The sequence below is a fragment of the Anomaloglossus baeobatrachus genome, chromosome 9 (assembly GCF_048569485.1).
Source record: "Anomaloglossus baeobatrachus isolate aAnoBae1 chromosome 9, aAnoBae1.hap1, whole genome shotgun sequence".
NCBI classification, from domain to species: Eukaryota; Metazoa; Chordata; class Amphibia; order Anura; family Aromobatidae; genus Anomaloglossus; species Anomaloglossus baeobatrachus.
Window position 1 is genome coordinate 194,250,585 of NC_134361.1, and position 23,175 is coordinate 194,273,759.

The window sequence follows — 23,175 nt, forward strand, 5'->3', positions numbered from 1 at the left end:
CGGTTCCATCAGGGCTGAAGGCCCATTCTACCAGAGCCGTGGGTGCGTCCTGGGCATTGCGACACCAGGCTACGGCTCAACAGGTGTGCCAGGCAGCTACCTGGTCGAGTCTGCACACTTTCACCAAACATTATCAGGTGCATACCTACGCTTCGGCGGACGCCAGCCTAGGTAGAAGAGTCCTGCAGGCGGCAGTTGCCTCCATATAGGGGAGGGCTGTCTTGCAGCTCTAACATGAGGTATTCTTTACCCACCCAGGGACAGCTTTTGGACGTCCCAATCGTCTGGGTCTCCCAATGGAGCGCCGAAGAAGGGAATTTTGTTACTTACCGTAAATTCCTTTTCTTCTAGCTCCTATTGGGAGACCCAGCACCCGCCCTGTTGTCCTTCGGGATTTTTGGTTGTTTTTCGGGTACACATGTTGTTCATGTTGAACGGTTTTCAGTTCTCCGAGGTTACTTCGGAGTGAATTTGTTTAAACCAGTTATTGGCTTTCCTCCTTCTTGCTTTTGCACTAAAACTGGTGAGCCAGTGATCCCACTGGGGGTGTATAGCCAGAAGGGGAGGGGCCTTACACTTTTTAGTGTAATGCTTTGTGTGGCCTCCGGAGGCAGTGCTATACACCAATCGTCTGGGTCTCCCAATAGGAGCTAGAAGAAAAGGAATTTACGGTAAGTAACAAAATTCCCTTCTTTTTTGTTCTCCCTGGAGAGATGTCCGGCAGCGGCTCTCCCAACCGATCTGAGTGCTTGCGAGTACGGCGGAGTCGCTGGAAAGAGCACTGTCAGCCAAATAATGGTTCGGCCAACAGCTATGTAATGTGTTTCGGGTCTTAGGGGTCTGGGGTTAAAGGGAATATGTCAGCAAGTTTTTGTCACCTCATCGGAGAGCAGCATTATGTAGGCAAAGAGGCCCTGATTCCAGTGATGTATCACTTAGATTAGTGGCTGCAGCTGTTCTAATACAGTGAAAGATATGAGATTGTGTATGTAGCTGAGCTCTGGGAGCTGCCCCCGCTCACACCAGGCATTCAGTGCACATTTCCATAGACAGAAGCTGCTAATCACAAAAGGGGGGCGGAGTCAGACTAGCGCTCACTGCTGCTGAGATCCACTAATGATAAAGATAAGAGGCTTAAGCTAACATATTTCAGGTAAACAAAAAAAGGCTTTGCGATAAGACGCACAGGGCTGAAATCTCTGTTTTAACTATTGCAGCATGCTGTCTTCAGGTTACATTGCAGACATCTGCTGACCGAGTCCCTTAAATCTTTGCTGTGAGTCAAACCGAGCTGTTTAAATTAAAGGGGTTGTCCAGAGAAAACACATCCTCACCTCTCCACAGGATAAGTGATACTGATCGGTGAAGGTCTAAGCACTGAGACCTGCATCTGGGAATTTTTTTTATCATTACAAAATATAGAGACCGGTCTTTTTTTCACCAGACAAACCCTAATAATATTTGGGTTCCCCTTTTGGGTGCTCTGATTTCTTCCTGCACTACAAAACGTGCCGGCTTTCCATTTTATTTCCCATAGAAAGCCCGTGCTTCTAACGAAAAATTATGATGGGTACTGATGTAAGCGAATTCTGCCTTGTACAACACCACGCAATATGTGTGCACTATACAAATACGAGATAATGGAAAATGAACGCAGCCGGAGTTATTTCACCCATACGACTGTTTACTGCTGCGGATTGGCATTAATCTAAGCAAAATTACCGGCTAATCCGGAGGTCTCTTTAATTAGACATTGTTGATTAATGACGTCTGACCGCTCCAGTATTCAGCCGTCTGGTTCAGATAAATCTGGAGACGTTCCATCTCCTTCACTAACTGCAGCCAAAGTGGCTACGGACCAAGGCTCGCAGATAGCGGCCAGAATAGAGATAACTGAGGACGATGACTGGTTTCTGCCTTACTTTGTAAAGTACATGACATAAAACGGGCAGCTAGATCACTCTTCATACTGCAACATATGAATGGAATCTGTCAGGTGATTTTCTAGTACAATACTAATGTTATCTTTAAATTGGGCTTAAGGAGACCTTTTCAGGATCAGTAAGTTTTTTTTATTCTACCTTATCCTGTTATCTTGTTGTAAGTTCCATAGAATTCAGTCTCTCCTGTACACTAGTCAAGTGTATGTAAATACAATTTCCATATTCACTGCTCCCTCATCCCAGTGGATTTACTATCCCTGCTGAGAGGTGGGAGGGAGTATGGGTGGGGGCAACAGTGCAAATTCAGTTCAGCTTTACTATCACTGAAGCCAGCACTGAGAGATGGGAGGGGGAGCAGGGCATATGCAGTTTGTATTTACGTACACTTGACTAGTTACTACTTCACACTGAATTCTACTGAGCTTACAACAAGATAACAGGACAAAGTAGAGCACTAAAACCTATACTGAGCTTACAAGATAACAGGACAAGGTAGAGCACTAAAACTTATACTGTGCTTACAACAAGATAACAGGACAAGGTAGAGCACTAAAACTTATACTGAGCTTACAACAAGATAACAGGACAAGGTAGAGCACTAAAACATACTGAGCTTACAACAAGATAACAGGACAAGGTAGAGCACTAAAACGTATACTGAGCTTACAACAAGATAACAGGACAAGGTAGAGCACTAAAACGTATACTGAGCTTACAAACAAGATAACGGGACAAGGTAGAGCACTAAAACCTATACTGAGCTTACAACAAGATAACAGGACAAGGTAGAGCACTAAAACTTATACTCGGCTTACAAGATAACAGGACAAGGTAGAGCACTAAAACTTATACTCAGCTTACAACAAGATAACAGGACAAGGTAGAGCACTAAGACCTATACTGAGCTTACAACAAGATAACAGGACAAGGTAGTGCACTAAAACGTATACTCAGCTTACAAACAAGATAACAGGACAAGGTAGAGCACTAAGACCTATACTGAGCTTACAAGATAACTGGACAAGGTAGAGCAATAAAACTTACTGATCCTGAAAGGTCTCCTAAAGCCTTATTGAAAGATAACATTAGTATTGTACTAGAAAATAACCTGACAGATTCCCTTTATTGGACTATACCCATGTCTGCTTACTTGACAGAGACTAGTTACAAGGAAAACTCTTTGCATAACTCCCATAGAAATTAATGGATGTTGCAGAAGCCATGTAACAAAGCTACATTGGTAGTTGGTTTCCTAGGCAAATACCTCCTCACTTGCTTTAGAGCTTGTAATAAACTTCTCAGAAGCTGGTCAGATCGCCAGCCAAATTTTGCCCCCGCCCCCCTCCTCCGCAGTTGACTAGGAGGCACAAGACACCTAGTCCTGTAGTGCTAATCTCCTGTTGGTAAAACACTGAATTTAGTGAAACTGCAAAACGCAACCTAGTAAGTGACACGTTGTTTGGGTCTCAGCCCCTACATCATGCTGCTCTCGGATTACCTGACAAATACCTAGTGATGGATTCCCTTTAAGAGATGGGCATAACAGCAGAAATATGCTGACCTTGTAAAGCTTTCTTGTATAATTTGAAGGCATCTTGGGCGTCTCTGGCACTCACTAGGCCCTGCGGTGTCATGCCTCGTCTGATGCTTAGTCACTGGGCCTAACACTGTTATGTCGTATGTCACTGTGGTGTTGCAGGGACTAGTAAGTGCCAAGGATTCTGGGCGCAGACTTGCGGACCAGTTGGCACGGAGGACTGAGTTGGATTTCGGACCAGAACACCATGAGTAGAATTGTCCATCTCTACTAATCCTACTAGGCTCATTCATGGAGGAGATACTGTATATTATGTAGATGGTCAAATAGAAAAGCCTAATGATATTTCTTCTGTTTTCTTACAGCATCATTGACCCCAGCCTACAAGATGTGCCCATGTCCCCAGGACCCCCTCCTACCCCACCGACACCAGTGCTGCCTCCTCCTGGGCCACTGGGCTCTGACAATGAGGAGCAGGAAGATCCCGGAGACTATTGTAGAGGTGAGAGAAGATCTTAACAGGTGGGCTATTGAGAGAGAAAATATCATAAATGGGGGGGGTACCGCACTGGGAACCCTTAATTGAAGGGAATCAGTCAGCAGAAGGTCACGCCCCAAAACTATTTGTAGCTCTTTTAGAGACGAGTACAGCAATACCTCTACATGGCCAGTCCGATCCTCCTGAGAAATCAGTGTTTGTATTGATATGTAAACGAGGCTGAAGAGCTATGGTAGATCTGAAGCCTCCGTCACTCCAGCTCTATTCTCCACCTCCTACTGCATGACTGACATCCTTTATACAGGCAAATCAGCAGTCAGGGAAGCAGGAGGCGGCACCTGATGGGGGAATAGAGCTGGAGTGACGAAGGCTTCAGATCTACCATAGCTCTTCAGCCTCATTTGCATATTAATACAAACGCTGATTTCTCAGTGACGGAGGAGCGGACTGGCCATGTGGAGGTATTGCTGGACTTGTCTTTGAAAGAGCTACATGTGCATATAAAAGGTTTAGGAGAATAAATCCTGCTGACGGATTCCCTTTCTGAAAAAGAGAATCTGTAAGAAGCAGTGGTGTCTTCCCCGGTAGACAGGACAGAGTATGGTACATTTTATTATAAGTGATGTCTTGCTGGGAATTCCCTAACTTGGCAGACCTTATATCAGTTTTATTTATGGTCGCCATAGACAGATACCAATGTTTTGAGAGGTATAATTTGTGTACGCTGTACGATCGGTGTCACATATACCGAATTTTTGTTTTATAAGACGCACCCCCAAATTTACAGGGAAAAAAAAAATGGGTCCGTCTTTTATAATTCAGTGGTGTATTATCGGAGGGGGGGGGCGGCAACAGTGTTAGAGCAGGGTCACACAGAGGCAGGGGCGGTGCTGCCGTCAGTGCAGTGGGTGTCAAATGCTCGCTGCGGACGGCGGCGCTGTGAGGAACATCCAGGAACTGTCAGTGGCGCGGGCTTCAAATAAATGTCGCCCAGAGTCAGTGCATGCGCAGATTGAGCTATCGGGTCAATGACCAGCAGAGAGCTCATCTACGCACGCTCGACCTTCGGGCACCATTTTCCTTAAAGGGAACTTGTCACCAGATTTGGGGCCTATAAGCTGCGGCCACCACCAGTGGGCTCTTATATACAGTATTGTAACATGCTATATAAGAGCCCAGGCCACTGTGTACAACATAAAAAACACTTTATAATACTCACCTAGGAGGTCGCTCCGGTGCACAACAGTCAGATGGGTATTGCCATTCTCTGGGACCGGCGCCTCCTCTTTCGGCCATCTTGGTCCTCTTTCTTCTGAAGCTGGCGTGTATGACGCGCCTCCTCTTTCTGCCATCTTGGTATTCCTTCTTCTGAAGTCGGCGTGCATGACTCGCCTCCTCTTTTGGCCATCTTGGTCCTCTTTCTTCTGAAGCTGACGTGCATGACGCGCCTCCTCTTTCGGCCATCTTGGTCCACTTTCTTCTGAAGCCGGCGTGCATGACGCGCCTCCTCTTTCGGCCATCTTGGTCCTCTTTCTTCTGAAGCCGGCGTACTTGACGCGCCTTCTCTTTCGGCCATCTTGGTCTTCCTTCTTCTGAAGTTGGCGTGCATGACGCGCCTCCTCTTTCGGCCATCTTGGTCCTCTTCTGAAGCTGGCGTGCATGATGCGCCTCCTCTTTCGGCCATCTTGGTCCTCTTTCTTCTGAAGCTGGCGTGCATGACGCGCCTCCTCTTTCGGCCATCTTGGTCCTCTTTCTTCTGAAGCCGGCGTGCATGACGCGCCTCCTCTTTCGGCCATCTTGGTCCTCTTTCTTCTGAAGCCGGCGTGCATGACACGCCTCCTCTTTCGGCCATCTTGGTCTTCCTTCTTCTGAAGTCGGCGTGCATGACGCGCCTCCTCTTTCGGCCATCTTGGTCCCCTTTCTTCTGAAGCCTGGGTGCATGACGCGTCTTACGTCATACACAGTCGCCGGCATCGAGGTGCTGCGCAGGCGCACTTTGATCTGCCCAAAGTATTGTAGTCCGCCTGCTCAGGACCTCAATACCGGCCTGTGAGTATGACATAGGACTCGTCATGCACCGAGACTTCAGAAGAAGGAAGACCAAGCTGGCCGAAAGGGGAGGCACCGGTCCCGGAGAACGGAGACAACCATCCGACTGTTGTACACCAGAGCGACCTCCTAGGTGAGTATTATAAAGTATTTATGTACCACACAGCAGCCTGGGCTCTTATACACAGTATATTAGAATGCTGTACATAAGCTACGGCCACCACCACCGGGCTCTTATAGGCCCCAAATCTGGTGACAGGTTCCCTTTAGGTCCGCTACTGGGAGATCAGTGGGCCAGACAGCACGTGCGCAGATGAGATCTTGAGCTGAGAGCTCCATCTGTGCATGCGCTGACTCAGAGTGCCCTTATTTGAAGCCACACCACTGACATTCAGGATGGTGGACCCTGCCTCCTTAGACCTCTCTCCACCTCCTCTCCGTAAGCTACATTTGGCTCACCAGACGCACCCCTCATTTTCCTCCCACATTTTTGGGAGGAAACGTGCGTCTTATAATCTGACAAACACGATATATATATAATTAGGCCGTGCGTCACACTGGAGGTAGGAGCATCAGTCCAGGGTTCGGTTACTTTCGCTGGCAAGCTACCAAACCACAGGAACCCTCAACGAAACCCTGCACACCTCATTAGTCCGTTGGGCCCATCGGATGCCATTCGGATCCATTGTCGCCTCAAATTTCCAAGGCACCAGATGTCTTTTTACAACATAGCTATTATTTTTTGCCAAGAGAACAGCCGACAGTGCGTCCTCAGAAAAGCCTTTCTAGACTGGATTCATCAGTATGCACTATAGAGCGGTTATAGCAGACTCATTATATGAAAGGGTACAAAAAAAATTGTCCATTTCTGTATTTCAGGAGGCTACTACCCAGTTAAAATTGGGGACCTTTTTAATGGGCGGTACCATGTCGTTCGAAAGCTTGGATGGGGCCACTTCTCCACCGTATGGCTGTGCTGGGACCTTCAGTAAGTTTGTGATAGACATCTGAGTGGTACAGTGTTTGGCTCAAAATTTGCCAAGTGTCATGGCGGCGTCACACTGTTCACACACTCCACACTATGGTTTCTCTGGTGTTTCTGAATTGTACAGACAGGCTTGCGCATCGACCAGCTGGGTGCTCATTTGTGATCGGGCATGCAGGAGTTAATCTCTGCTAGCTTGCTGGTTACCTCAAGGATCACATGTTGCAAGAAACCTATCACAGTTAATCCACGTCTTTTTAAGATGGTGGAATCTGTCTTCCCATGCCAACTATAGCTTTTGCTAAACCGGTCTGTGTGCTGTTGTGTTCCAGTTGCTGGTCATTTATTGTGTTGTTGAAATCGTTTTGTCGTCTGGTTATTTCCTCCCTGCTCTTTATTTCCTCCTTTTCACGTATTGTCTGATACCAGGCGGAAGCGATTCGGAGCTCTCAAAGTGGTGAAGAGCGCCGTGCATTACACGGAGACTGCCATCGACGAGATCAAACTGCTGAAGTGTGTAAGTATCGGGCTGCGTACATCGTGTCACTGATACGCTGCTGACCTGACGTGCCCTGCTCCGGATCAGTCTCTGACGTGGCAGTAAGTCACTGTGCCACCCTCTCCGCTGTCTTCTCAGGTTAGGGACAGTGACCCCAGCGACCCCAAGCGAGAGATGATTGTGCAGCTTATCGATGACTTCAAGATATCCGGGGTGAACGGTGTACGTATCCTTTACAGCAGCCACAGCCACAGTTGGGGGGTGCATTTGTCTAGATGTTTGGGGGGGATAGGTAAACCCCCTCAGGAGGGGTCTTGGTATATTGCCTTAACCAGTTCAGATGTCTGCATGGTGCTGGAGGTGCTGGGACACCAGTTACTGAAGTGGATCATCAAATCTAACTATGAAGGCCTCCCCTTACCGTGTGTGAAGAGCATCATACGTCAGGTAGGTTCTGATCTCCTCCATCGTCCATGGCTGCATCTGGTATCTTTGGGCCGGGGCGATATGGAAACTTTGGTCGTGACACAGGCAACTTTTGGCAATCGTAACGTGGCGCAAGACAAGTGAATGGGGCTCCATTATGACCCCTGGGGTATCCGGACTGTGACAAGTAAGTCGTAAAAACTATTTTTTGGGATGACTTGCTAGTTGTAGTCGTGGACCTTAGGCTTGGCAATGTAACCCTATTCACTTGTATTCCACCACGATTTGGCAACAACATGTAGCAGTCTTTGGCTGCATCACCTGTTATGACATTGAGCAAAATACACTCCTATGTGTAGCGCCCCTGACTACATCAGGGTGCTACAGGGAACTGCATCCTGTCACCCAGGGTGCAGGGCCTACCCCCCGTGGTTCCAGATTCCCATCAACAGTGTCACTGACATCCGCACTACAAATCCCAACCACACCTCACACCAGGGCTGGACAGACACACCAGTGGGTTGGTCAAGTTGGAGCACGGCCGCCCACCTAGGGGTCAGGCAGACTGGTTGGAGGGGAGACAAGGAGTTCAGTGGTAGTCCTCAGAGTGAGGAGCGTGGGAGTTGGAGCTCCCAGGGAGGCGACAGGTTGGTTCGCAGACGGTGGTCCGGGACCACAGGAGTCGGAGACCGGTATTAGGAACACTGGACAGGAGTGTAAGAGATGCAGTCTAGGACTGTTGGCACTGGAAAGCCCAGTCACCTTACCGGTACCGAGCACGGCGGGGTACAGGACCCTAGATCAAGGAAGAGCTTCAAGCGCCTTGGTAATTAACCTGTGGAGGATAGTCTCTTTATGAACTTTCCCCAAGAGCTCAGAGATTGGAGGCATCAGCACAACGCGGGGGATAGGGTTCTCCAAACTGCACAACCCACTGAAATCCCAAGTGCCAGCCATCAAGAGCACAGCTGCCATACACATGGATAGTGGGGCCCCGAAAGCTTCAAGGCAAGGTACCACAACTGTCAGTCAATTTGGCACGGAGGCAGGGCTCCGGACTTGCCAAGTGACACCGGTGGGCGCGGGACCTGGACGGGCTCCCCTCATAGAGACTGCGGTGCCTAGAGACTTTGATTTACCATCTGTGTGAGTGTCTGCTTATTCCACCTGATCCAGCACCACGACTACCCCAGTGAGTAATCTGACCCCTGCTTCCCAAGCCACCCGTTCACCAAATCCCCACTGTCCGGGGCCTTCCCTACCTGCGGAGGGACTGACACCTGGCTGCCCCAACATCTGCCCTGGTACTCCCATCGGCAGCGGCAGTACTCCCCTTTACCGCAACCCGCAGGTGGCATTACGAACATATATCCCCTTAAGTGGCCGCAAGCCCCTGGGTCCGGAGACCCTCAAGCCACAGCAACCCCGGATCCGAGCAGTTCGACTGCTGCAGGGGCAGCACATATGCCTCTTGAACTCAAAATTAATAAGATTTGTTTTACAAGCGCTTAAATCAATACAGCGCACACTTAGTATAGTGTAGTCAAAGAAATCTGCTTTATTTTACACCATGTGAGCAGTTTATATAGTACCGCAAACAAAGAAATAACTCCTTTGAACTTTGCACCAATAAGAGCAGTAGGGGCGTGAACAGAAATGTGAAACTTCCCCGCCCATCAGTGTTATCTGAACCCTATGACATCATTAGTTATAAGACAAGATGGTTTCTTTGAGAAAAAAATATATTCTATTCTCTCACATGGCCAAGGTGTAGCCTCCGATTATCACGTGGTTTTATTTCTTGTGCTTTCGGTCCCTCAGGTATTACAAGGCTTGGATTATCTCCACACCAAATGCAAGATCATCCACACCGATATCAAGCCGGAAAACATCCTCATGTGTGTGGGGGAGGGGTACATCCGACGCCTTGCTGCCGAGGCCACCGTATGGCAGCAGTCCGGAGAGCCTCCACCCTCTGGATCTGCCAGTAAGTGTTCCATCGTCACCCGCGTGGCAGCTTTTCATTAGCAGCAATCCCTTTGAAGATACGTGCGCATGATGAGTATTTTACCTCTATAACTACCGTATAGACTTGAGTATAAGCAGAGGCACCTAAGGTTACCGCAAAAAAATGGGTAAACCTATCGACTCAAGTAAAAGCCTAGGATTATAAGACGCACCCCAAATTTAGAGATGGAAAAATGTTATTGGTAAAATGGGGGTCCGCCTTATAATCTGCTCCCCAGGGCGACGGTGGTGATAGAGCGGCTCAGGAACCTGGGGCGACGATGCTACAGGCTCGGAGGTAGGGGGTGTCTGCAGCTCAGGCGTGTCACAGGATGGAAGGTCAACAAAACGTATGGCTCGGGGGTGTCACTGCTGAACCTGCCGGCGGGCTCCGCTGAACCTGCCGGCGGGCTCCGCTGAACCTGCCGGCGGGCTCCGCTGAACCTGCCGGCGGGCTCCGCTGAACCTGCCGGCGGGCTCCGCTGAACCTGCCGGCGGGCTCCGCTGAACCTGCCGGCGGGCTCCGCTGAACCTGCCGGCGGGCTCCGCTGAACCTGCCGGCGGGCTCCGCTGAACCTGCCGGCGGGCTCCGCTGAACCTGCCGGCGGGCTCCGCTGAACCTGCCGGCGGGCTCCGCTGAACCTGCCGGCGGTTGATGCAATAGACTTCAAGAAAATGATCGTGGAAGCGGTGCATGCACAGATTGATATCTCTGCTCTCCGAGATCTCCGTCTGCGCATGTGCCGATTTCGCGGCCATTTCCTTGGAGTCTATCTCATCAACCGCTGACAGGTTCAATGAGGTCCGCCAGCAGGCTCAATGGCACCCGCCGCGGTACCCTTTAGCTCCCTGTAGTACCGACCCTCCGTGTCCTGTGACTCTGCTCTACGCTGACCCGGTAAGTTTTATCTGGATTATGAGACGCACTCTCATCCCCCCCCCCCTGTTTTGGGGGGGGGGACATGCATCTTATAATCCGGAATTGGGACCCTCACTCGAGTATAAGCCGAGGGGTAACTTTTTCAGCATAGAAAATGTGCTTATACACGAGTATATACGGTATTAGCCAAAATCAGGAGTGGAACAATCAGAGGAAAAGTAAAATAGAAACACGGGCACCTCGTCTGGATTTATCACCCACTCCTGGTTTTGGCTTTAATTACGTAAAAACCTCACCAAATACTCAGTGTGACCGGGGGCGTAGAATATTCCTTGAATAATAATGTTCCTAAACAATGGTATTCCAGAAAATTCTGTCTTAAGCTATGAAAACATTCCGAAAATGATAGCGGCCCCCACTGATCACGCAGGGGCGACGCCGCTCTATATGTTCTTTATGGACTGCTGGGGATATGTTGAACGCTGTCATTTAATCTCTGGCAGTCCTAAAGAGAGAGAGCAGCAGCCCGCATGTGCGACCATTGCGCTCTTCAGACGGGGTCTCCCGCAACCTTTGCCCACACTGTGGTAGTCATTACCTATTCCACAGGGCAGGTGATAGCTTGTAAAAAAAATGGAAAAACACTTTAAATGGGAGTCTGTCTGCGCAAAATGACCGTTCAAACAAAGCACAGACGCTCGGAGCATCCATGACTTGTCACATTTCCACCTTGATTGATAGCTTTGGCTTTACCGGAGGCAGAGCAAGAAGGAGACAGATGGAAAAACAAGTAGTGGGGGAAGGTGCACTGAGCTCCTGTGCTTGGTCTGAATAGTCATATGTGCTTTGACTCCAAAGACCCTGGTCGCCTCCTATTACACCCCATCCACCTTATACTAACTGCATAGATCCCCATGCTGTGTTTTTCTGCAGTGATTCCAAAGAACCTGGTCGCCTGCTATTACTCCCCATCCACCCTAATACAAACTGCACAGATCCCCACGCTGTGTAGACCCTGGTCGCCTGATATTACACCCCATCCACCCTAATACAAACTGCACAGATCTCCACGCTGTGTAGACCCTGGTCGCCTGATATTACACCCCATCCACCCTAATACAAACTGCACAGATCCCCACGCTGTGTAGACCCTGGTCGCCTGATATTACACCCCATCCACCCTAATACAAACTGCACAGATCTCCACGCTGTGTAGACCCTGGTCGCCTGATATTACTCCCCATCCACCCTAATACTAACGGCACAGATCCCCACGCTGTGTAGACCCTGGTCGCCTGATATTACACCCCATCCACCCTAATACAAACTGCACAGATCCCCACGCTGTGTAGACCCTGGTCGCCTGATATTACACCCCATCCACCCTAATACAAACTGCACAGATCTCCACGCTGTGTAGACCCTGGTCGCCTGATATTACACCCCATCCACCCTAATACAAACTGCACAGATCTCCACGCTGTGTAGACCCTGGTCGCCTGATATTACACCCCATCCACCCTAATACAAACTGCACAGATCCCCACGCTGTGTAGACCCTGGTCGCCTGGTATTACACCCCATCCACCCTAATACAAACTGCACAGATCTCCACGCTGTGTAGACCCTGGTCGCCTGATATTACACCCCATCCACCCTAATACAAACAACACAGATCCCCACGCTGTGTAGACCCTGGTCGCCTGCTATTACACCCCATCCACCCTAATACAAACTGCACAGATCCCCACGCTGTGTAGACCCTGGTCGCCTGATATTACACCCCATCCACCCTAATAGAAACTGCACAGATCCCCACGCTGTGTAGACCCTGGTCGCCTGATATTACACCCCATCCACCCTAATACAAACTGCACAGATCCCCACGCTGTGTAGACCCTGGTCACCTGATATTACACCCCATCCACCCTAATACAAACTGCACAGATCTCCACGCTGTGTAGACCCTGGTCGCCTGATATTACACCCCATCCACCCTAATACAAACAACACAGATCCCCACGCTGTGTAGACCCTGGTCGCCTGCTATTACACCCCATCCACCCTAATACTAACTGCACAGATCCCCACGCTGTGTAGACCCTGGTCGCCTGATATTACACCCCATCCACCCTAATACTAACGGCACAGATCCCCACGCTGTGTAGACCCTGGTCGCCTGATATTACACCCCATCCACCCTAATACAAACTGCACAGATCTCCACGCTGTGTAGACCCTGGTCGCCTGCTATTACACCCCATCCACCCTAATACTAACTGCACAGATCCCCATGCTGTGTAGACCCTGGTCGCCTGATATTACACCCCATCCACCCTAATACTAACGGCACAGATCCCCACGCTGTGTAGACCCTGGTCTCCTGCTATTAGACCCCATCCACCCTAATACAAACTGCACAGATCCCCACGCTGTGTAGACCCTGGTCTCCTGCTATTAGACCCCATCCACCCTAATACAAACTGCACAGATCCCCACGCTGTGTAGACCCTGGTCTCCTGCTATTACACCCCATCCACCCTAATACAAACTGCACAGATCCCCACGCTGTGTAGACCCTGGTCGCCTGATATTACAACCCATCCACCCTAATACAAACTGCACAGATCCCCACGCTGTGTAGACCCTGGTCTCCTGCTATTAGACCCCATCCACCCTAATACAAACTGCACAGATCCCCATGCTGTGTAGACCCTGGTCGCCTGATATTACACCCCATCCACCCTAATACTAACGGCACAGATCCCCACGCTGTGTAGACCCTGGTCGCCTGATATTACACCCCATCCACCCTAATACAAACAACACAGATCCCCACGCTGTGTAGACCCTGGTCTCCTGATATTACACCCCATCCACCCTAATACAAACAACACAGATCCCCCACGCTGTGTAGACCCTGGTCGCCTGAACCCTGGTCGCCTGATATTATACCCCATCCACCCTAATACTAACAGCACAGATCCCCACGCTGTGTAGACCCTGGTCTCCTGCTATTACAGCCCATCCACCCTAATACTAACGGCACAGATCCCCACGCTGTGTAGACCCTCGTCTCCTGCTATTACACCCCATCCACCCTAATACTAACTGCACAGATCCCCACGCTGTGTAGACCCTCGTCTCCTGCTATTACACCCCATCCACCCTAATACTAACTGCACAGATCCCTACGCCCTGCCTGCCGCTGTGGCGGGCGCTGTGTCTGCCGCTGTGGCGGGCGCTGTGTCTGCCGCTGTGGCGGGCGCTGTGTCTGCCGCTGTTTTCTTCCTCATTTTCATTGGTACCAGGATAATAACGACTCTCCTAAGTGTCGCTCTCCTTTTCTTTCTCTCTTTGTGTCTTTCTGCTCCTCTCTGCTCCTCTGTCCTATCGGCTGGGTACAGTCAGCTCCGCTCCTCCTCATCACAACATGGTAAGTGCCGAGGATGAAACCTCGTCAGACCTGATGACTTTTTTTTTTTTTATGGAAACATAGCCGCACGACAACTAGTCAGTGTCCCCATGACAACACTTCCTGTCCGGGCAGTTCAGTCTTATCATAGGAACCTTGTTTCATGTTTGTGTATGTCTCAGAACCGCAGATTCCATCACGGAGAAATCTCTCTATTAAAGCTCCCCCTGGTGGTAGGCGGTGAGGATGTGCAGCCTGTCATCACTGAGCTCACACGTGGACGGCCCTGACGTTTTTTTCTGCATGGCACAGGGACTATTTTTAATCACGACAGTGGGTTATGTAATTGCTATTTATGCGATTACCCGATGATGACTTGAAAATGTGACGGCTCCATAAAAAGGCTCCTCGGTCTGTGACGTCTGCGAGTTTTCGGTTGCTGTGCGTGGCTTTGCTGTGGTCTCTTAATCTGGTATTACATGATACGCAATATTGCAAAATATTCTGGAGACATGGCTGATATTAAAGGGGTTGTCCAGTCAACGACAGTCCAACCCCCCCAGATCATAATGGGTTAACACCGATCCCAAACCGCTCATTCTGCTGCCTTCTGGTCTCAAACCGGCAGTGACGGCGCTCCGGCACGAGCATCTAATTACTGCAGTCAATCACTACAGCCATTGATTGACTGCAGCGGTCAGAGACCTCATTGTACAGAGAGCGGGAGCAGTAGGGCATCACTAAGGTGAGTAAATTCTGGGATTATTTTAACCCATTCTGAACTGCTACTTAGGAGCCATGTCGTAGCTGTCACATGTGCATTTTCTCTGTATAACGTGGTGATCTTGTCCTTCTTCACCGTAGAATGAAAAAGTCTCGAAAAACAAGAAGAAAAAGTTAAAAAGGCAACAAAAGCGGCAACAGAAACTTCTGGAAGAGCGACTGCGGGACATCCACAGCATGGAGGAGCTGGGGACTGGCAATGGCCGTCTAGGGACCCCCATCCTAGACCCGTATCAGCAGGGACTTGACGAGCAGTCATGGGGCTCCCAAATAAGCCATGAAGCTGCTGGCAACGGGGAGAGTGAGTATATGCTGCCGGCAACATGAGCAAGGCAATGTGTGTGTCTCTGTCTCTGTCCCATCAAGTCTGTTAAGCTTCCCTGCCCCTGCTGAAGAAAAGCCTCTCCACAGCAGGATGGCTGCCTCCACCATGTCTGATGTCTGACGGTGGGGATGGCGTTTTCAGAGTGATGGGCAGTGTAAGTTTTCTGTCATACTTTTTGTATTTAGCCTAAAAAGTTCTACTTTGGTCTCCTCTGACCAGAGCCCCTTCTTCCACATGCAGTATTCCCTACATAACATGCAGATGTAGATATTTTGGTCAGGTATTTGGAAATCACTTAAATGAATTTGATTGGGGTTTTAAGTTTATGGGTGTAACTTGAAAAAGATATTCAGAAGTGTGTGTGTGTGTGTGTGTGTGTGTGTGTTAGTTATACATGTATATGTATATATACACTACTCACAAAGAGTTAGGAGAAATTTATGGAACATAAAAAGTTCCCGCTACAGTGATATTTTATCCTGTAGGACATTTAGGTAGAAGCAGTAATGGGGATTTCCTCTTCTCAAAACAGTTTATTGAAACAAAAGCAAACAGTGGTGGGTATACCCCTCATCCCCCCCCCCCAAAAAATGTCAGTATCTCAGTAACTTGTCATGTTGCCTTCAGTGTCATTTACAGTTGACTGCTCCTGCTGGTCACAAGTTGAATTATTGTCTGCGGAGGCATGGCAGCCTGCTCTTCTTGAAGGGCGGCCCTCAGGTCATTGAGAATCTGGGGTACAGAGTTACGGCCTCTACACAGCAGCTCAGCTGATCCCATAGGTTTTCTATGGCATTCAGGTCTGGAGAAAGTGCAGCCGCTCCATTTGAGGTCCCCCAGTCTCCAGCAGCCGTTCCCTAATGATGTGACCTCGATGATCTGGAGCATTGTCCTCTATGAAGATGACATTAGGCTGATGTTGTTCATACAGAGGCATAATGACTGGATTAATGTTATTCCAGTAGTAGGGGCTGTCACTGCACCATTCACAAAGTGTAGGGCTGTTCTGTACTGACTAGGCACACCGGCCCACACTGTAACACCACCACCACCACCACCACCAAAGACTTGTCTGATTACCACAGTGGCTGATGCACAGCGCTCTCCTTGACGTCTCCAACATCATTGGTGGCCATCATTTCTGTTCAGCGTGAATAGATTTTAATCAGTGATCAGCACTGAGGCCACTGGTCCATCATCCATTGTAGGTGACGCCTGTGCCTGGTGGTGCGGTCAGGTACCTTGCAGATCCTCTAGCACCCAGGCTACGCTAATGTAAACTGTTTTGAATGCTCTGATGTGACACTTGGGGGTCTCATCTCCCTTATGTGCCTGGAGATGTGCAGCCTTCATCATTTTGGTTCTGAAGGGCATTGTTCACAATGAAGCGGTCATCAGTGTGGGATGTGACCAAAGGATGTCCACTTCTGTCTTTCTGTGACTCTTCCAGTCTCTCTGTGTCTCTGTACAACCTGCTGGTGACACTCTAAGCTCAGTGGCCACTTCCGTCTGAGAACATCCTGCTTGAAGCCTCACAATGGTGCGGTACTGCTGATCAATTGTTAGGTGTCGTCTTGGTCTCATGATGATGAGGACTGTAAATACCAGTTCTAACTAAACCTCCAAATTTATTGGGCGATTCATGGATCAAACACCTGTTGGGAATATTGCCATTAAGCTCCTTGTTAGAGAACAAGTCCTGAAACATTGAACAGTTGGACATGAGCATCCAAAAGATTAGAGAAGGTCACAGTGAGGTCACATGAAAAGGTCAGAGGGCATTTTAGGGTCCTCTTGAAATTTCACCCAAAAGCCAAATATCCCAAACTTTTTGTGAGTATTGTATGTGTGTTACTCCAGAATATCTGTGCAGATGAACACCCCACGTCTATTTTTTACGTCTTTGCGGCTGACCGACGCTAACCAGAGAAAATAAACCCAGCGCGACTCTTAACGGTGGATCACTCGGCTCGCGCGTCGATGAAGAACGCAGCTAGCTGCGAGAATTAGTACTGTATGAAACCAATCGGAGGCCATTTTTTTTTACACACCCCATGTCAGATCCCATCCCGTCCGTCCCTGGGGACAGTGAAGGCGCAGACTCCTCCTTAGGAAGTGGAGGAACCACGTATCTGGCTCAGAGTCCTCAGTCCTCCAGCGCGTACGAGAACTGTAACGGCTACAGCAATGGTCCTCGCGGCATCAGTCCGGACACGCACACGTCTGGTTTCTCCAGCTCGGCCTTCTCCGCCACTTCCGGCTCCGCCATATCTGGACTCTCTGGAGGACGGGAAAGAGGAGGCCTTCTCTCCCCAAATTGTAAGTCCAGCGCCGATAAAACTTCTCTTTTGCCTTCATAAAAGGGAGAAAACCTAGAAAAACCTTTCTCTTCTTACATGTACAGTGTCTATCAAAGCTGCAGATTTCCTCACGAACCCCCTGGACCCACAAAACGCAGATAAAATCTCAGTGAAACTTGCAGATTTGGGCAACGCGTGCTGGGTGGTGAGTATACCAGTTATCTGTGGTGTGCACCGGTGCAGTATACAGATGGATATGACTATGGCGCCACCGTTTCTGGTTTTTTTTTTTTTGCAGCACAAGCACTTCACTGACGACATTCAGACGCGGCAGTACCGTGCCTTGGAGGTTTTAATAGGAGCCGGATATGGAACCCCCGCCGATATTTGGAGCACTGCTTGTATGGTGAGTTAGGAGCCAGGAGGACGACCTAACGGAGCTGTGACTCTACGGATGGAAATGAGGATAGGTCCTAACTAGAGTTGGCGAGAATCGATTCACAGGACCACGTATGTAATCTGTGGCCTTAAAAATCTCCTCTTACCCAACAGCATCCGTAGCTCTTCTATAGGTTTCGTCTGGTGTGACATCACATGTGCATAATGATGACATCACGCCAGGCTGACTAGTCAAGAGCAGATGCCACCAAGAAAGAGGAGGTGTTCAGGGCCATAGATTATGGACATGACTGATGGATCAATTTATACCAGCTCTAGTCCTAGCGTTTGTCTTCCCGTGTATCTCCAGAGGAGAAGTGATACCATACATGAACTCCATTTTTTTTTTTAATTGTTCAATCATTATTTAGCTACCATATTTTTTGGAAATTTAAGATGCACTTTTCCTCTGAAAAATTTGGGAGGAAAATGAGAGGTGCGTCTTTAATAATCAGAATGTAGCTTACCTGGAGGTGGAGAATGGGGGGCTCTGCTGGCGGCGGTGGGGGCGCTGTGCTGGCGGCGGTGGGGGGCTGCTGTGCTGGCTGCTGTGTAGCAGAGCAGTGCGGCGAGTGTCCCAGATGCTCTGTTGGCGGTGTGGGCTTCAAATAATGGTGCCCGGAGTCAGCGTGTGCAGATGGAGCTTTCGGCTCAAAATCTCATCAGCGCATGCACCGCCTCTGGCCCATTGATCTCCCCAGCAGCAGACTTAAGGAAAATAGTGCCTGGAGGTAGCACATGTGCAGATGAGATCTCGGCTTGTCATGGAGCGGATAGCTCAATCTGCGCATGCGCTGACTCTGGGCGCCATTCCTTTCACACCCGCACCGCTGACAGAGCATCTGGGACACCCACCGCTCCACACAGCCAGCACAGTGCCCACCACAGCGCCTACAGCATCACCCTACTCAAATACGGCTCCCCTCCGGTAATAGATGACCGAAGTATAAATCGAACCTTATTACTTTTTTTTTTTTTTAATTTATTTTTTACCTTTTTTAATCTCTAAATTTGTGGTGCGTCTTATAATCCGAAAATAACGAAAAATACAGTAAATGACCCAAAAACACTCACCTTGGTTTCCGTTCTAGGCCTTTGAGCTGGCGACCGGAGATTACCTCTTTGAGCCTCATTCAGGGGAAGATTACACACGTGATGAAGGTAGGCAACGATCCGAAACCTAGGTGGTTGTGAAATGACACTTGGCGTTCTGCTGCAGTATTTAGGGCTTGCATGAATCCTTTCCGTGGGGTCTGCAAATGACATCCAGCTGTCCTCTCCCTGTACAACTTGCGGTGACCCCAGTGAGAGAAGTCTTCACCATGCTATCGCCCCTCAATTCAATAAAGGGGTCTATGTACCCTCAGATGGTCACATTTAGGAAAGGCTCAGTAGTGAGGTAAAAGGTGAGGGCACAGTTAAGCTCCTCACAGTTGAGCTGTTATAGGTTTACCTGCAGTCCTAGGTAAATGAGTTTGCATATCCTCCGTGCGTGTAGATGGGATTCCTCCACTTACCGTATTTTTCGGATTATAAGACTCACTTTTCCTCCCAAAAATTTGGGAGGAAAAGGAGGGGTGCGTCTTAAAATCCGAATGTAGCTTACTGGGGGGGGTTGTGCAGAGGGGTCAAAGGAGACAGGGGAAATACTATGTGGTGTGCTGCTGGTCTGTGCGACGCTGTTCTGTGCATCGGGCAGCGCCGCTCTGCTCTGAGTGGGGCTGTTATGCTCTGCGCTCGCCTGCTCTGTTTTGCTCAATGCTCGCCTGCTCTGTTCTGCTCGGCGGATGGCTGCTCTGTGCGTCGTGTGGTCATTCTGAAGATGTCGGCGGTCAGGGTTTAAAATAATGGCACCTAGGGTCAGCGCATGCGCAGATGGAGCTCTCAGCTCAAGCTCTCATCTGCGCACGCGCTGACTCCAACCGCCATTATTTGAAGCGCTCACCACCAACATCTTTAGAATGGCTGGCGACTCACCGGTGCCTGCGCAGAGGTGAGCGGCGTCACCGGTGCCTGCGCAGAGGTGAGCGGCGTCACCGGTGCCTGCGCAGAGGTGAGCGGCGTCACCGGTGCCTGCGCAGAGGTGAGCGGCGTCACCGGTGCCTGCGCAGAGGTGAGCGGCGTCACCGGTGCCTGCGCAGAGGTGAGCGGCGTCACCGGTGCCTGCGCAGAGGTGAGCGGCGTCACCGGTGCCTGCGCAGAGGTGAGCGGCGTCACCGGTGCCTGCGCAGAGGTGAGCGGCGTCACCGGTGCCTGCGCAGAGGTGAGCGGCGTCACCGGTGCCTGCGCAGAGGTGAGCGGCGTCACCGGTGCCTGCGCAGAGGTGAGCGGCGTCACCGGTGCCTGCGCAGAGGTGAGCGGCGTCACCGGTGCCTGCGCAGAGGTGAGCGGCGTCACCGGTGCCTGCGCAGAGGTGAGCGGCGTCTCCGGTGCCTGCGCAGAGGTGAGCGGCGTCACCGGTGCCCGCGCAGAGCAGCACCCGCAGTGAGTATCTGGGCCCCTCTATACTACTCGCAGTATTTTAGTACTCCAGTACCGCCTCTGACTCCTGTGACTCCTGCTCCGCTGATGCCCCCTCTCCCTGGTAAGACACCACCAGATTATAAAATGGACCCCATATTTTTTTTTGTTTTACCTTTTTTTTTTCCCCTCCAAATTTAGGGTGCGTCTTAAGATCTGGTGCGTCTCATAAAACGAAAAATACGGTATATGTTTACTTCCACAGTCCAAATCCATACTAAGGGCCCCCATCCACATTAGATAGGTGCCAGTAGAACCATTCTCCGGCCAACAGCTATTTTCCCCAGACCCCCATACAGCGGAGCTCTGACTCCTTGGGGGTCGGCTATCTCATCAAAACAAACAACACATCAGCAGTCTGAAATTGGACACGCCGGATCATTAGCTTCATTTGTTGATGAGAGAGTCGGGAGGCTCCCGTACATAGTCTGTCAACCGAGCCCGCCGATATCGGGGAAGTTCGGACGACATCTATGGGGGTCTTATGGAGTGAAAACGCTTCTATGTGATAAGTGTGTGCCCGAGACTGGAAAAATGGAAGACGTAAGTGATTTATAATCTGTGTGCGTCACTACAGAGGATAAAAGCAACGGGAATAAATACAATGTCTTTCCGTTTTGTCTTGTTGCAGATCACATAGCACATATCATTGAGCTTCTAGGAGACATCCCTCCACACTTTGCACTATCAGGTCGTTATTCCCGAGAGTACTTCACAAGGAGAGGTAAGTGACTGATACTCTATTGTTTCTTTGCCATTTAAATGGGTTATTGATGACCTCCCATCAACATCAGATCTTCCTATTGTCTGAGATGTGTAACATTTGTTATGGGGGAACTTCTGACCCGGTAGTGACACCTTTCCCTTCCCGTGAGTCCAGAGGAAGGATCTGCTGCTGATCGATCCTCTGGTTAAAGAAATGCAAGATTTTGCATTTAGTGTCAAAAGCTATAATCCTTCTGTGAAACTCCGGAAAGCAGGGTCACTCTTGGGGGTCCCTGACTTCTTGCATCCCAGCAGTTCTTTGGACTCAATTCCACAACAGGAAATTAGCAGAAGATTAGGTTAGGTGAAAGGAGACTAAGAGGGTATTTAAACCCTTTATGCCCAAGGACTTACTGGTACATCCTTGGTCATATCGCGGTAATCACAGTTGACTGCTGCTGATTTCAACAGCAGACATGTGAGGCTAACAGACGAGTGTGGATCCGCGATCCACCCGTGCCTGCTTGCCTTTTAGATCGCGGTGTCAAAATGTGACAGCACGATTTAAATGGCTGCAGTGAGGATTGCACCGTTCGGCGGCTCCATGACGCGATCACAGGAAACCAATGGTTGTCATATGATGACTCCGGTTGCTATCATGACGTATTTCCTGTTACAGTTGACGGAGTGGTGGCTCACACAGGAACGCTGCATTTCTGCTGATCAGAGCTGTGCAGGAGTGGTGGCTCACACAGGAACGCTGCATTTCTGCTGATCAGAGCTGTGCAGGAGTGGTGGCTCACACAGGAACGCTGCATTTCTGCTGATCAGAGCTGTGCAGGAGTGGTGGCTCACACAGGAACGCTGCATTTCTGCTGATCAGAGCTGTGCAGCTGTGATCAGCAGAAATGCACAAGCGATCAGACTGCTGATCCTTATAGTCCCCTAGTCAGTATAATAAATTTAAAAAAAAATATGAAAAAATAAAACAAAACTCAAATCACCCCCTCATTCACCCCATTGAAAATAAAACCGTTAAAACAAAATGTGTATATATATATATATATATATATATATATATATATATATATATATATAATATATATTTGGTATCGCTACATTCAGAAATGCCCGATCCACAATTTTTTTAAAAAAAATGCAATAACAGGTGATTAAAACATCTTATCCGCACAAAAATGGTATAATTTAAAAACATCAGCTAAAGACGCAAAAAAATAAGTCAGCGCTGAGGGTCTGTGCGGTGCAGACTGGTCGGATGGGTGTCTCCGTTCTCCCGTACCGGCGCCTCCTCTTTCACCCATCTTTGTCCTCCTTCTTCTGAAGCCTGGGTGCATGACGTGTCCTACGTCATCCACACTAGCCGGCATTGAGGTCCTGCGCAAGCGTACTACAATACTTTGATCTAACCTGAGCAGGGCAGATCAAAGTGCAGGACCTCAAAGCCGGCTAGTGTGGATGACGTAGGACGCGTCATGCACCCCGGCTTCAGAAGAAGGAGGACAACGTTGGCCAAAAGAGGAGACACCCATCCGAACAGTCTGCATCGCTCCTTAGGTGAGTATTATAAAGTGTTTTCTTTTTCGCTCCTAATTGGGAGACCCAGACAGTGGGTGTATAGCTACTGCCCTCTGGAGGCCGCACAAAGAACTACACTTAAAAGTGTAAGGCCCCTCCCCTTCTGGCTATACACCCTCCCGTAGGAGTACAGATTCCTCAGTTTTAGCTTTGTGCGCAAGGAGGTCAGACACGCACGCATAGCTCCATTGTTTTTAGTCAGCAGCAGCTGCTGACTATGTCGGATGGAAGAAAAGAGGGCCCATACAGGGCTCCCAGCATGCTCCCT

At 49.5% G+C, this 23,175-nt stretch overlaps 1 protein-coding gene across 1 annotated transcript in view; it reads left to right on the forward strand.

The window, feature by feature from the left end:
* Positions 1–23,175, forward strand: part of SRPK3 (SRSF protein kinase 3) — a 42,026-nt gene that overhangs the window by 10,150 nt on the left and 8,701 nt on the right. Inside the window, exons 3-15 of the mRNA XM_075324165.1 lie at positions 3,846–3,982; positions 6,908–7,016; positions 7,443–7,530; positions 7,651–7,738; positions 7,853–7,959; positions 9,760–9,925; positions 14,233–14,261; positions 15,105–15,324; positions 17,410–17,667; positions 17,753–17,853; positions 17,947–18,054; positions 19,178–19,247; positions 21,238–21,330. Coding sequence (XP_075180280.1) covers positions 3,846–3,982; positions 6,908–7,016; positions 7,443–7,530; positions 7,651–7,738; positions 7,853–7,959; positions 9,760–9,925; positions 14,233–14,261; positions 15,105–15,324; positions 17,410–17,667; positions 17,753–17,853; positions 17,947–18,054; positions 19,178–19,247; positions 21,238–21,330 — 1,574 coding nt within the window. The remainder of the gene's footprint in view (positions 1–3,845; positions 3,983–6,907; positions 7,017–7,442; positions 7,531–7,650; positions 7,739–7,852; positions 7,960–9,759; positions 9,926–14,232; positions 14,262–15,104; positions 15,325–17,409; positions 17,668–17,752; positions 17,854–17,946; positions 18,055–19,177; positions 19,248–21,237; positions 21,331–23,175) is intronic.